Source organism: Notothenia coriiceps, unplaced genomic scaffold (assembly GCF_000735185.1).
Source record: "Notothenia coriiceps isolate Sejong01 unplaced genomic scaffold, NC01 NC01_scaffold00009658, whole genome shotgun sequence".
NCBI classification, from domain to species: domain Eukaryota; kingdom Metazoa; phylum Chordata; class Actinopteri; order Perciformes; family Nototheniidae; genus Notothenia; species Notothenia coriiceps.
In genome coordinates, this window is record NW_011342359.1 from 288,468 (window position 1) to 303,541 (window position 15,074).

The window sequence follows — 15,074 nt, forward strand, 5'->3', positions numbered from 1 at the left end:
TCACTGAGATTCTATGCAATCCATGTAAAACATCAAGGCGCCCCCCTCACCTCATTCACATGAACTTCCAGAGTATGCAACTCTCCATTTACTTTAGTTATGTAATAGGGATAAGAGACTCAAATACAAACTCTATTCTGCGTCCAAATCTCACATTAACACAAGACTGGGTTTTAGAGCGAGACTGAGAAAGGGAATTTATCTGCAGTTTGGAAAGCTGCTCACCTCTCAAGTTCACATTACCCCTGATGTCAGTGATCATGATATGGACCGGGTTGGCCAGACGAAAGGCTTCTCTAAATCGCATGGTTGCAACATTTACTCACTCATGCACTTAGCTGGGGCAGGTTTTAGGTGTGTGTGTTTGAGGAGGGTGTGTGCTGGAGTGGGAAGTACAGAGGTGACACACACAGAGAGAGAGAGAGAGAGAGAGAGATAGATGCTGCACCTGTGCATGATTACCTGAGGGGAAGGAGAATAAAATAGAGAGGAGGTTTAGAGTTTGTAAGCATGGCGGGACAGTTTCACATCTGATCTTCTTTAGTCAACAACAAGGTAAGAACACACATTTTATAGCTTTTGTATGTCTCTAACATGCTGCAGAAACTGGTATAGTCTGAATAGTTTGAGATTTTTTTTTAGTATTGGCTTGCTTTTTTTCCAACTTTGAAATATATATTAATTATCTTTGTATATACGCATAGGGCGATAAAGACTCAAAGACTTATTTCCATCGTTGTTCCTGGTATTTTCACAGACCAACAATGCAACTGCAACAATTAGATGTATGATATGCAACAGTTTTGACAACCACTGAACTGTATTAAAGCAAACAATTCAAAATATTTGAAACCAGGTGGCCAAACAAAGTAGCTGACTATCCTCATCTTACAGTTATGAATTTAATGTTTGGGTTAGACTGTTTGTCAGACTACAACAAGACGTTTTATGATGTCATCTTAAGCTAATAGGAGACTGGAGCAGGCATTTTAGATACTGTTTACTTATGTATAATATGGAATCTTACAATATGGAGAAACATGTTCAATGTATGACATTTAAAATATTCTAAATAAATATAACATAAAAAAAGGCTTTGCTGTAAGTTATTTGAAAGGATGTCATTGCTATTTTGAGGCTTCGGCTGGTGACGATGTGAGAAGCCATCCTCAAAGGTCCCATGTGGTGCTTTTCTGGTTATTACCCGTCCCCTTTATGCATGTAAACGGTCTGCAGAGTCACAAACATTCAAAGTGCACCCTGTAGCGAGTAAAACTCTAACACAGAAAATACCTGTCTATGCTGCCCCAGAACGCGTCGTTGGAGATTTCTCTTTTTCCATTGTTTTCTTCTTGGTCATAGTGACGTAACGGTCATAGTGACGTAACGGCTCCGCAGATTGGTCCAAATGGACTTGTCAAAACTGAGTACTGCCGAAGTACTGTTCCAATGTCCAGCATACTTGGAATTCTACAGAGCCCGGCTTACTTCGTTGCGGGAAATTTTGAGGCTGCACATGTGTAGACTCCGCGGTCTTAAAAAATCCCCACAATGCTTTGCGCACGGACCAATTTCCAAATCTTTGGCGGAAATCGCGCTCCATTGCTAACAAACGCCATTGTAACACATAATCACTGATGTTCCGCTGTAACGGTGGTGGACTCACTCATCAGAACAGAGTGGGCGAGCTGGCCAATCAGAGCACACTGGGCTCATAGGGGGGGGCAGGAGCTCCAACAAGCCGTTTAAGACAGAGAGTGAATACACATACTATACAGAGATGCTGAATGAGAAACCAATGTGAGTTTGGAACATTGAACAATCTAAATCTATTCTACTAGATCTCAAAAATGGAATTCTGATCAGTAGAAATGGCCATGACATGGGACCTTTAATTCAAGATTGCTAGAAGTTAAGTAAGAAAGTTAACATTTAAAAAAATGTTGGTCCTTGCAGCCTTACATAATCTCACATTATATTTAGCATACATGATGTTTCAAAGAAAAAACAGCAATTATTTTTCCGTGCCTTCTATGTGCACACAAATAATGCAAATCCTAAAATAGAATTGTTATCAGGCAAAAAACAATATTCCCCTTATCAACTCATTCAACTTCTGCTTTTACGGTGTAGGTGTAGGTACCGTATCTGCACGGCCTACCAGATTGATACCAATCTTGGCCTCCAACGGGTAACCAGTAGCTGGCACAAGGGAGGACACCTGACATTCTAATAAACCTTAGGCTCAATTATGAGGGCAGCGCAGTCCTCGTGCCCTCGGAGCCTCCTCCTCTCTTTGTCTCCCTTTGTCATTGTCTCCCCCTTTTCTCTCTCTCCAGCTTAAACACTGTGCTTCTGAAAAGCTTTGCAGCTGGTTAGTAATTTCTGAACGTGGTCAGTGTTCCCTTCCTGCCGTGCTCTCTGAAGCTCAGCCACACATAACAGAATACATGGTAACTTATTAAAGAGAACTATGGCGGGCCTCCTTTATGTCAACAGGGCTTTTCGTCTCAAAGGTCACATCGAAGTCAAACATGGCAGAAAAGAAATATGTGTCCAAATGATACCGCTATGATCTGGTACTTAACAAGGTGTGAAACTGCTGCTTAAAGTCCTCCAAGGAACTTTGTTCAGTAGAAACTCCCAAATGAAAAGTCAACAACACTATGCAAATGCTCTTTCAACATTTGGTATGGAGAAACCTGTCTTTTTTGTAAAGTTAAATAGAAAAAAAACAACTTACAAAAGGGACATATTTATATGCTAAAACTAAGTGTAAATAAGCAACAAGTACAATTAGGTTGTGAACATAATAGCACATTAGCTCTAAAATAATCAAATGTTCCATTATAATGCATACATTACAATTTTGAAATTACCATTCAAATCCTATCGCAACATTAAACCCATTTGGCTTTCTTGAACCTTGGCACTGCTTGCAGGTGCCACAAACATCACATGGCTCTGATAAGAGTTGCAGGAGTGTTTCTGCAAAGGGCATGCTGGGTATTTGCATAGGCTACGTGATCAAATGACCACACCAAAGGAGGATTAGTGAGCCTCTTTGCTTCCTGTCCACCCTCGTAAAGTAGAAATCGTAGCGTTATAAAAACTCATAAAATCTGGTTTATAAGCCATGTGTTTATTCAGTTACTTTTTATGTTTTATTTGAAGTTCAAAGTTTGAAGTTAATCCCAGTTTGAAATGCATTAAAATAGAATTCAACAATTATGAGCAACACAAATTTAAAGACCTTGTTGGACTTAAAGGTTGCCTATTATGCTCTTTTGAGTTATTCTTTTTCTGTAGTGTGTTTATAAAGGTTTTTGTGCATGTAAATGTTCTGCAAAGGCTAAAATCCCAAAGTACCCTCAAGATAGCGTTGCTCTCCAACACACTGACTGAAACGCCTCCATTGGGCTCCTTTGTTAACTTGAACAAGACAGTAACATCACTACATTACACTTGAGCTTCTCTCAAGTGCAAGTGTAGCTGCTAGCGCTCCAAAGATAATGTACGTGATAGGCTAAGGGGCGAGACATCTCTAAAGTTGACCAATCATAACAGAGCCGGCCAGCCAACCAATCAGAGCAGACTGGGCTCTGGTTTCAGACAGAGGGTGAAAAGGGTTTGGAACTAGAGCATGTTAACATGTCACAGTGGAGACACAAAATACAAAAATATGAAACCAGAAAATTAGTTTTGGTCTTTTCTCTGCCTGTGTTAGAAAATGGACAAAGAAACGGTAAGGAAACATGGGAGTAGAGACAGAGATGAAATGTAGACAAAAAAGGTCGGCAGCGATGATAAAAAAAAAAAACTAAAGTGACTTAAGAAATGTCTGAACAACAAGCCAAAACTCCCAAATAAATTGCATCTGTTATAACATAAGATGAATACAAAGCAGTAACCTCTTACATGCTTGCTTGAAAAAAAACCTAAATGATTAAGTGAATGTCAAAAATAATAATCGTTGAAACTGAAAATACCAAACTTGAAAACAAATCTATCTGCCCAAACCAATCTATCTGCCCAAACTAAAGGTCACTGTCAGGACACGATAAGAAGGCCAGTTTTTATTAGATGTTATACAGCACATCATAAACACCAAAGAGTCCACATTCATTTGATGAGGAAGTTATTTTAGCTCACTGGTTGCCAGGAGACTGATAGCTGATCTGTGTAGCTACATACTTTTGAACTTGTTATAACAAGTAATATAAATAGAAAAATCCAGGTGTTAGTGTGATGCTGACAATAGAGCGATCTTCCTGTTGCTGTTTATAACATGGCTGAGTTTCAACAGCATTAAAAAACAGCTTGCCTTCTCATCAGTCTGTGATCTTGTTGTTTACACTGACTTCATATCAGATCTCAGAGAGATGGAAAGAGGATACTCTTCAGATGATCATTAATGTATCAGCTGAGAGCAGTCAGGTTTCCTCCCACCTCAGGTTACATCTACTAATGTTAAAAAGAAGCATACTGTCTAATCTCTGAAGACAGGGCTGATTGAAAAATGGTTTTGGATTAGCACCATAGCTTGCATTTTATAAATACTTCCCTCGAGCCAAATCCCAAACTGTAAGAAATGTTTGACCAACCACCAGAAAAAGTTGTTTGAAAAAAAGAATTTGCTGAGGTCAGCTTAGTTTGTTTTGGGATATTTTGCCCTTCATGGTATAGTGATGGTTCCAAGATGTGCACTTTTCTAAAATGGACAACGTTAAATACAATACAAAATCACCTAAAGGCCTTTTCTGAGTGGTAACTTGATACCTTTAATAAATAATATTGCTACAATATCTTTTTGATTGGAGGTTACATAGTAAGGTAGAGAAACCAGCTCAAACTGCTTCTTTCCTTGTGTTTCTTATAGTATGCTCACTAAACTGTTCAATGCAGGTGTAAATATAATCATCTCCAGTGGTGCTCAGTCTCAGCTCTGTGTCCTTCAGGTCAGTCCTCCCCCTCTCTACTGGTGTCATGGCGGATCAAAGCTGGTGGAAGCTGACCTTCTCCCGCAAGAAGAAGTCTGAATCCAAGGTCCTGTACGAGATCCCAGCAGAGTATGGAAGCAACACGGGGAACAAAGAGCACTCGAGCGGTACCCCCCCCACAGACCACATGGACAGCCAGTTCAATGCCAGGCTGGAGAAGATCGTGGACAAGTCTGCCACCAAGGGCCGCCACGTTAAGGTGTCCCACTCCGGACGCTTCAAGGAGAAGAAGAAGGTCCGTTCCACGCTGGCAGAGAACCCCAGCCTGTTCTCCGAGCACAGCCTCAGTGACGAGAACCACAAAAAGAAGACTGACAAATGAAAAGCACACCTGATTTCAAATGTGTGATACATGAGTGTTGCACTTATAAATGCTGTAATGAAGGATAAAACATACACAAGCACAACCATGTGGTGCTACTGTACTGTACATGTGCTAAACTGGATCAACACAAGGCCCCACACCCATAGATACTGTAACCAATGGACTCCCACCAATACAAACAGCTGGTATCAGCACACAGGAGACGTTTTTATTACGCCTCATATTCTCCCTTTCTGTTATTTATCTACAGTCTGCCTCACCTCATGCAAACATCCCTTTTAATTGCTTTATTGTACATTTATTTGTATTATTATTAAGGATTGCTGTAATTAAAACCTCCCTTTTTATGTCTTACAAAATCAAAAGAACATTTTTATTACGTTTTCATGACCAAAGTAAATAGGAGACCTGATTTTGATGTTGGATATATTGTGATAAATAATCATTTTAAATGAAAGCTGTTTATGTAATGTTTTTCTAAAATTCTAAAGCAAAAAAAGAGTTTTGTTTTTAATTAAATGACAATATGAGTTAATATAGAAAGAGTGTGTTGTATTTGTGCAGACAATCATTTGATTGAGTATTGTCAATGAATGATTTCAGCAACTTAATCTTGGTTTCGGGTTACAGTATTTTTATCCACCTGAGCGTGTTTGTGCTGGATGATTTTGTTGTCATGGTGACGGTAAGAAGACACTGACATTTGATACGCAGTGGTGTGCTCTTACATTTGATTATATGGCTTTTATTAAGTCAGTGATGACTAACGCTGGTCATTCAAGAAAAAAATCCCCTGATCAGCTGGTTTTGCTTAAAGGCCAACTTGCAGGTTGATTTTTGGTATACTTCATTTATATTGAACCTTTCCAGAAAAAGAACATTTGAAAGGTTGCCTCAGGATTGTATGTTTGACTGTGAGACTATAAATGATTTGTTTTGTTGTGTGTTGGTGCTGCCATCTGCTGGCCACGCATGCAATCAGTCCTCAGTTACAAATTAAACTTTAATCTGGCTTTTCAGTGAATTCAAGTCAAAATAACATTCTCATCTTCCATCAGTAAACAATAATCACCAGTATAAATCTCGTAATAGTGCAACATGTACATGATACACACAATAGTCGGCAAAATTTAAGTCGTCAGCTAGAAAGACACATATAGATGCTTGTTATTCTATAAAGTGTAAATAATACTAATTATAATGAAGATTTGAGACGGTTGCTTGGTTTGACTAGAGAAGCTTCAGTACATACAGTACTCAGAATTGTAGCAACAATCAAACACAACATTTTACAACATTTTAGAAAGAAAAAAGAAAAACAATGAATACCATCAGAGGCCCCCTTATTAGGAACACTTGTACGATGTGTTACAATTCCATGTTGCAGCTCTGCCATACATTTTCTATCTCAGATGAGCTGAAATGCTTTTAATTGGAAACGTGTACATTTTCCGTTACATGTCTGTTATTGTACTGTTTATAGGAGAAATAGGTGGTGCCTCTATTACTTTTTTACTTAATAAACATCATAAAAGTAGACTTTTTGACTTTATGGTTTTGGATAGCATTACATGATCAAGTGTAAGTGATAAAGTGGCCACTGAGTGTATTTATTTGTTAGATTGACAGATCATTCTTCTGGAACTTATTAGGAACAGACCTCTAAAAACCAAAGCATTACAGATTATTCCAACATTGAGGGTTGCATTTATGGTACAGGTTGTGCTTTTTAAGATGCAGGACACAGTATCCACAACGTTAGGACAACAAGGCTGAATAGACAATGTCCCTGTCAATCATTATTTAGCACGACCAGGTTGACTTTGCTCTTTTTCTGTAAACCATACAGCATGTTTTCATGACATAAAGACAATTCAAGTTGTACCACAAGAGCGTCACGCCTCCAAATATATGAACTGACAGAAAGAACGAGGAGATGACACAACACAGTTTGCTTGTAGATTAATCCTTCACACAGTAGCACCTATGAAATCAACATTGAAGTACCTAGAGACGAGCGCTTATTTCCATAGAGTTCAACACATTTGATAATGAGCGATAAATTGAGGTAGTTCTCACGGGGACTGACGCTGGTACACCCAGCCCCCCTCGGCAGCGTGCTGAAACTCCCCCAGCTCCGTCTCTCCCTCTTTGGGCCGGGTGAACACGATGCGGTCGTGCAGCCGGTTGGTCTGACCCTGCCAGAACTCTATCAGGGATGGCTTGACGATGTAGCCGCCCCTGTTCACAAAGGACAGTTTGAATATTTCAACCAGGAAATGATGAGATAACATTGTTTTGATGTGACTGAGCGATAGTCCTATGGGTTACCAAAAGGTAAATGGTCAAATGAAGTGTACTGGACAAGAGAACTGGCCCACTCGGCAATAATAAAGTACTATGGCATTAACTATGACTAATGGATTCTTGCAAGTAAAATGTAACAAAGTTCCTTCACCTTTTCATGATTTGAAGATGTTATAATAGAAAGAACAAGTGGTCTGATGCTCACCAGTAATCAGGCATAGGCACATCTGTGTCTTTGTACTTCTCCTCCAGCTCTGCATTCTTCTGCCTTAAATACTAAAAAGACAAGACAGTAAAAAGTGAGCCTTTAAAGTATTTACGTACATATGAAGGTATTGTTTGGGGTCTTACATCTCTGTTAGGGACCGGAGTGCTCTGTCGGCTCACAACGGCCCCGATCTGGCTGCTCTTTGGCCGGGAGTGGAAGTAGTCACAGGAGCTCTGGAAGGGGATTCTCTCCACATTGCCCTCAATGCGAATCTGCATATCATAATTCAAATGTATTACTGTGGAAAATCTATAAAAAATATGAAATATAAGGCAGGAAATTATGAGCACTTGATGGATGCTGACCTGTCGGTTAAGGGGTTCCCAGTAGAAGACAAGACATGCATGGGGATTGCTTTCCTGAGGACAAAAACATAGAAGGCAATACATAACTATTATAATAATTGATAGTCAAGCTGCTGCAACAACTAACCAGTAAAGGAGCTGAATCACATACACATTGTCGTCTATTTCTTCTTAAATGAAAAACAATTGATTCCCAGAGAAAGGGAATCGAAATGAACATTGTAAGCTCTACAAACGTGTTTTAAAGTCAACTTTTCAGTGGGTTCCAAGATTGCAAAAGGTCACAAAGAGCCTAGACAGTTGCTGTCAGTCAGTGGAGTAACTCACCAGCTCAGAACCCTTCCTGCTCTCGTAGTTGGAGAAGAAACGGAAACCCTCGTTGCTGTAACCTTTCAGGAGGACCATACGAGCCGAGGGGCGTCCATCTCTGTACAGACAGGCAGGGAGAGGGTTGACATTAGACATTACAAAAATGAAAATAAATTTGATTTTGGGAGTTTGTGTTACCCACTTGGTGGCTGTGGCGATGCACATAGCATTTGCCTCTCCGACTTCAGGGCACTTGGTGGCTTGATCGAACCAGTTCCCAAACTGAGTGATCGGGTCCAGAGACACAAGCTGGCTCTCCTCAAAGCACTGGGAAAAAAATAATCAATCATACGTGAATGTTCTGAGAAACAGACAATGGTGGATATATTTACTCAACTAGTGTTAACTAGAGGATTTCCATTTTGTGCAACTTTATACCTCTACTCTACCACATTTTAGAGGGAAAAATGTTACATTGTACTCATCATATGTGTTTGACAGATTTAGTTGCTATTAACTTGGTCCTTTTGGGTTAATTACACTTTTTTAAAAGCCTCTTGGATCAACTGGAATATGCAAAAGTGAAATCAGGGCTATAGAAGTTGTCCTTTTTAGAGATGTGGTTCTAATAGGACAGCAATACAGCTACACACATGGGAATCTTAAAGAATATGATATATCCTGCAACATCTACAGCACTAAAATGCACCATGCACATGAATGCAGCAGTAATATTATTCCAATAACATAACTGAATAAGAATGTTGCTAGATAGATAGCCTACTTTTATTAAGTAAGGTTTTGTAAGCTTTTACTTGTATTAATATTTGTGTAGTCTGGCAGTAGCTCTTTAACTTTGATAAATGACTGAAAACAGACACTACTGACCTTACATGAACCTCACGCAGGCCCTTATGAATGAGCCAACCAGTGTCACTATCTTTGGAATACCTAGATTTGCTTATAGGTTGTAAAAGTCTCAGGTTTTTTTCAAGACAACCAGGTAGATATAAAAACAAACTTATAGCAGTGTTTTTCCACCCTCATTGACCTTAAATTATAACAACATTGCAGTTACACACTGTATGATGTTATATGACTGTGTATTTCCCTGACAGGTAACTCACGTCCTCATCTCCTTTATATTTCTTCCTCATGTTACTCAGGTCCATGTTTGTGTCGGCGCTCGATGATTTCCAGCAGAAATTCCGTGCACAGACACGTTGTTGATCCGCTGTCAGAGAGGCATGAGAACGAGGATTTCTAAGAAATAAACTGCTCTGCCTCAATAATAAATTCGTACTGAGTATGCGCCTCATGCTTGTCAAAGTGACGCTTACGTAACAGCACATCCTCCTTTACGTAAAGTAACCGACTACTGGTTATATGCATGTCCAAATATATATGTATTTTTTTTAAAATATATTTTCACACGTAAACGTTCGTTATAAATAAAATATAGAACGTTGTATGATTTAAATACAAAATCTGAAAAACTATTAAATGGTGCTGCATTCAAGTTATATCTGTAATTAAGAGAAAGCCAGTGGGAAAACATGTTATTCAATCTGTTTGTAAAAGTTTTTTTTTTTGGTTCAGATTTATCACAAAATCCAGTGAAATTGAGGATTATTTATGTTTGTTGCAGTAATATATAACAAATGTCCCAATAATGACAGTTACAAAATAATCTGTACACTGTTGTGATTCTCTATATTCCGATATTTATGAATGCAGCATTTGTGCCAACGTCACTTCCTGAATAACGTATCCTGTTAGAGATGGCGGCGACCTTGTGTCGAATATTACTACCGAAACAGGGTAATTTAACGTTTATTCTGCCTTTATAGCATTTTTCTTTGTGTCAGTTACGAGTTACTACTGTCTTGTCTATCTATAGTAAGCATTTTAAGCTACGTTTAAGTTAAACAGCGTAGCCTGAGGCACAGGCCTCAGGTTTTATTTCATGTTAGCAGAAGTTTAACAAACTGCATGTCTTTCAGGATGGCTTCCCTTCACACAGTGTGTTCGGCACGGCTCCAAATCTGTGACTCGACACAAGAGGCCGTTGCACTTTCTCAAACAGAAGCTGATGTCAGTTACACGGTACATTCCACCCCCACGACCCGCTCCTATTGGAGCTTATCCACGACAAACCATCAGAGACCAGGAGGTAACAGTCCCCCCTTTTCATCCTCTATCTGACAGATATGAGGTATTAAATGCATGCATTTTTAGAGCTGGAAACATTACACCTACATAGGGGTGCAATTAAGGGTCGGTACATGTCCTAGAAGTTAAGCTCTGGGATTATGGGAATTCTGCACCATTTCCAAATACAAATCTTACCTTTTTAAAGAGTGTGGGTAAAACAATGTTTGGAGTGTTTGTGTTGATGTGCCAATTATAGTTTAATACCATGTTCAAAGAGTCAAGTAATTTAAATAATCTTAAAAATGTATTTCTATTATTACATACTGTTTTTCACTTTGTCTGTATCCATTGTTTACTGATGTGACACACTTACCTGTGATTTCATTAGGATTAACATTCTGCAGCTTCTTAAATCTTAAAAAAGGAAACTCACTCTTGAACGATTTGTTTCAGGATGAGTTGGAAAATGAACAGCTGCTTGTGTTGAATTTCTTTTGTTGAATTGAATAAAGGGAATAGTCGAAAATAAGTGTGTATTTATTTATATTAAAATAAATTCACTTCTATTTTCCCAACTCTTCTATTATATTCCACCAGGATGACCCTTTCACGATACTCATTAAGAAGAAATTGAAGAGCGTGTTCCAGGAATCAAAGATGATCGCTGTGGTCCAGAACAGCGGCAGTACTGCTGACGAAATGATGCTTCTCAAGTACAAACTTCATAAACATGGCATCACAGTGAAATTCTTCCCCAACCAGGTAATGCTAAAATTGTTGTATCGTTGACTATTTTTCCATTTTTAAATGAAGTAAAGAACATTTATCATGTCAGAAAAAAAACCTCCCATAATGTTGAATTTTAAACAAAGTATTGATCCTAAATATACAGGGAACTTATGGTTTATGATGACCTTATTTAAGATGTTAAAAATATCCTAGTTTAGTCTAATCCTTAATCTTGCTTTTTTAAGGTAATGCGTTCGTTCCTGAAAGACAGCACTTACTCCAACATGGCTCCTCTCTTCATTGGTCACACGGTTCTGTTCATCAGTAAAGAGCCGAAGGTGAAGGAGATGCTGTCGTCTCTGAGGACCAGCCGACATATGCTACTCCTGGGTACGTTCATCTTCTGTGTCTGCAAAGATCACAAGCCAGGAATTACACATTCATTTAATCAAACGATGGGCCCAGAATCCACACAACACAAAGGCTAACAATGTAATAACAAAATAATGATACACAAAAAGGAACTTAATTTAACACCCTATAGGAGTATGTTAGCAAAACGAAAGCAACCAGAAACGGTGCTTTTTAACACTTTATTCAGTGTTTTTAACCGTTTAACGGCTTAAAATGTAAAACAACTCGGTTCACAGCCCGTACGGGAGTTTTCCCATGAACGTGGCTGAGGGAACACTTTTTTTATTAGGTGCTTTCACACCGGAGTACTTTTCCCCATACTTTTCCCTTTTAGTTCCGATAGTTCCTGGGATTTTGCATTCACACCAAAAAGAGTACTTAGTTCAGAGAACTTTTCCCCCCTTTTCAGTCCCTGATAGAGAGGTGGTACTTTCCTGGGGACAAAAAAGTTCAAATTTCTGATTGGCTGGGCGAATTGCAAACCACACCCCGTAAAACTCTGAAAAGTTTTGTGAAGCCGCCATTTTATTTGCTGGCATTAGCATTAGCATTACCCCGCGCACCAACGGAGAGAGACTCATTTATGGCAACACTCTCTCATCCTCTCTGGACTCTCTCCTGCTCCCTGGCTAAATGACGCACTGCATGCTAATAGAACCATCCTTAGGGCAGCAGAGCGGAAACGGTGGAAATCCAAACACCATGACAACCTCCTAACCTATCAGGCTCTCCTCTCCTCTTTCTCCGCTTCGATCCCTCAGGCAAAAAGCACTTTCTTCCAAGATCCAATCTTCCTATTCCAATCCCAAAGAACTATTTTCAATCTTTTCCACCCTCTTGGACCCCCCCAAAGCCCCTTGCCCCTCCTCCCTTCTGTCAAGCGACTTTGTTAACTACTTTGAAAAAAAGGTTGATGATATTCGCTCTTCTTTTTCTGACTCACCTTTACTCACCGCTGGGTCACCAGACCCTCCTTTCACCCACACACTAACCTCCTTCTCCCCTCTCTCTCCAAGTGAGGTTCTTACCCTCATTACTTCTCAGCAGGGTAAATCTTGCAGGTATGCAACAAACATGGACGTTCGTCAGTCCACACAGTGACTAAGCTGGACACTGATTTTGCCCGACACAGTCAACGGAAGTCCAGCGAAATAAAGTTTTTGCGCAAAGATTACTTGTATTTCGATCAACGCATATCTGCATGTGAATGCAGCAAACAAATAAACGTATCCTCCGTCAGGAATGGGCGCGGAAGCAGCAGTGGCGAAGTCGCACGTCGGATTTTGTGTTTTCAGGATTTCATGACATTTTACACAGCGTCTGCAGCGTCATGACATCGCTGCCCTTATTAAGGTGTCTTTTACTTTTTTTTATAGTTCTTTAACTTCCCTGCCCACCGGACTTTTTTTCTTCATTCTTGGCAAGTAGACAGACACGGAAAATTGAGCTGAAATTGGCTATCAAAACGCAAAACCGGCGACCGTTTGTTTTAATGTAAAGGTCCTTCTTTGGTTGTTTCTCGGTTATCACCGTCTTTCTGTAGTATTCAGACAACACAAACCCGCGTGCCGCTCAAAGCGCTCTTTCAGACTATCGCTCCTGATATTTTTACCGTTTCTCACAACGTTGTGATACAAATCAGAGACACCTTTAGAGTAAGCAAACATAGGTGGAGAGGCACCACTCTCTACGCTGGGAGAAATCCGGGCTTTTCTCACTTGCCGGCGATCGCCTATAGGAGTATGGCGCAAAATGTGAGATTATCAGAGAGGGACCTAATCCTCGCGTGAAGAGAGACACGGCGAGCGCGGCTCATATCGCCCCTCGTGTGTCCTACTGAATACGCGTTAACGTCTATCCGGCCAGCTATGCTCCCTGTCCGCCCTCTCTGCACCCCAAACCTGTCCTTTCCCTTCAATAACAATATGCGACTCCCGAGGGGTTAAGAGACGGTGAAGAAGTTCCTGGAGTAGAGAAGTTAATAACAACTTCGTTCTCTGATAAGACGGTTGAAGCCGTTTCAACGAAGCCAGATGAGACACAAATGAACGCTCAGAGGCTATATATTACTAAAGATTTCGTTGTATTCTCTTAATTAAAGAATACAAACACAGGCCGTGCTGCGGGCACACCAAGACCTCACATGGAGGGGAGCACGCAGTGATTCCAGTAGTCTAAGGCGCAGGCCCCGCTGCTTCAGATAGAACAGCACGGTGCCCTTTGCGGGGCGTTTTTCCAGCCTTGTGTCTTCATATGCGCTAGTACGAAAAAGACTTGCGAGAGAAACACGGTCTAATAGCCCACCTCCCCCACAGGAATACAATAAAATTCCGGCGGTCAACATGCGCACCTGCCACATCCCTCGTAGGAGCAGAGCGATGGTGTTCCCAACACGCGTCTTATTCCCTTCAAAGAACCACGGTGGAACATCAGATCTCCTCACACCCACTCTCAAGAAAACTGACTCAATGAAGTGGAAGTTATGTCGGCGCTCTCGCCACTCTTCCCCTCGCTCACGTCCAAACCTCAAAGACCGCACCAACAGGGTAACCTATCTGGACGAGGGTGCCGGTCCGATCCTTGGTCAATTAACTACAGGGGCTCCCTCAGGGCCCCTTCTTGTTCTGTCCCGCTCCTCTTTCACAACACACAGGCTTCTTGTCATCGAAATTCATTAATATTGAAGATCTTCCCCTGCTGTATGAAGAAATAAAGGACGCGAAAACAATGAAGTGGATCAATTCAACAAAGGGATTAAACTGTTTATCCAAAACACATGTTCAAAGTAAACCAGATTTTGCCGTGTGTTTATGGTGGATTCAAAAGTCGTAAATATCTACAAAATGGAGCGAGACCCGGCGATCTGATCGAGCAAACTGTGGAGCAATATATGACCATATTAGGCCCAACTGAAACCGGTGTCGCGCTACTACCGATGTGTGTTTTTCTTAACAGCGCAAAGGTCAGTTCAACGATCGCGCTGTTGCCTCGCACGCGCGAGGCCGGTCCGTCTACTATCTAAACCTAGTGACGGTCACCGCTATGTGTAACGCATTGTTTATATTACACGCCCGCTCAGAGACCCGTACAGTCGTGCACGACCCTCGTACTGGTACCAACCTACCGGCATGGGCAATTACTGTTTTTATAAATGCGCTCTTCTATCCAGACAAGCCTGGTTTCGCGCTACCACTTTAGCTAGGCAGAAGAAAATATTTCTATTAAAGAAATAATTAATAATTTCTTTCTTTTTTATGCTATAA

At 40.5% G+C, this 15,074-nt stretch overlaps 3 protein-coding genes across 3 annotated transcripts in view; 2 read left to right on the forward strand and 1 right to left on the reverse strand.

The window, feature by feature from the left end:
* The first annotated feature begins 405 nt into the window (after window positions 1-405).
* Window positions 406-7,071, forward strand: prr15lb (proline rich 15 like b). The gene is made up of 2 exons (XM_010771159.1): window positions 406-555; window positions 4,959-7,071. Exon 2 carries the CDS (start codon window positions 4,987-4,989, stop codon window positions 5,320-5,322), a length of 336 nt encoding a protein of 111 aa, XP_010769461.1. The 5' UTR covers window positions 406-555; window positions 4,959-4,986; the 3' UTR covers window positions 5,323-7,071.
* Window positions 6,315-9,870, reverse strand: pnpo (pyridoxamine 5'-phosphate oxidase). Its single transcript, XM_010771158.1, has 7 exons — window positions 9,642-9,870; window positions 8,717-8,841; window positions 8,533-8,632; window positions 8,206-8,259; window positions 7,984-8,112; window positions 7,838-7,908; window positions 6,315-7,566 (listed from the first exon to the last, which is right to left on the reverse strand). The coding sequence occupies exons 1-7, from the start codon at window positions 9,864-9,866 to the stop codon at window positions 7,401-7,403; spliced, it is 870 nt and encodes a 289-aa protein (XP_010769460.1). The 5' UTR covers window positions 9,867-9,870; the 3' UTR covers window positions 6,315-7,400.
* Window positions 9,871-10,254: 384 nt separating this feature from the next.
* mrpl10 (mitochondrial ribosomal protein L10) overlaps window positions 10,255-15,074 on the forward strand; it is a 9,208-nt gene continuing 4,388 nt past the window's right edge. The window contains exons 1-4 of the mRNA XM_010771160.1: window positions 10,255-10,335; window positions 10,518-10,687; window positions 11,266-11,430; window positions 11,643-11,787. Coding sequence (XP_010769462.1) covers window positions 10,296-10,335; window positions 10,518-10,687; window positions 11,266-11,430; window positions 11,643-11,787 — 520 coding nt within the window. The 5' untranslated portion in view covers window positions 10,255-10,295. The remainder of the gene's footprint in view (window positions 10,336-10,517; window positions 10,688-11,265; window positions 11,431-11,642; window positions 11,788-15,074) is intronic.

Excerpts from the sequence above, each read along its gene's own strand:
- prr15lb (XM_010771159.1), top strand. The coding sequence starts at position 4,987 with ATGGCGGATCAAAGCTGGTGGAAGCTGACCTTCTCCCGCAAGAAGAAG.
- pnpo (XM_010771158.1), bottom strand. The coding sequence starts at position 9,866 with ATGTGCTGTTACGTAAGCGTCACTTTGACAAGCATGAGGCGCATACTC. Across the intron at positions 8,633-8,716 it reads TGCATCGCCACAGCCACCAA|AGATGGACGCCCCTCGGCTC; the intron begins GTGGGTAACACA and ends CTGTCTGTACAG. Across the intron at positions 7,909-7,983 it reads CTCCGGTCCCTAACAGAGAT|TATTTAAGGCAGAAGAATGC; the intron begins GTAAGACCCCAA and ends TTGTCTTTTTAG.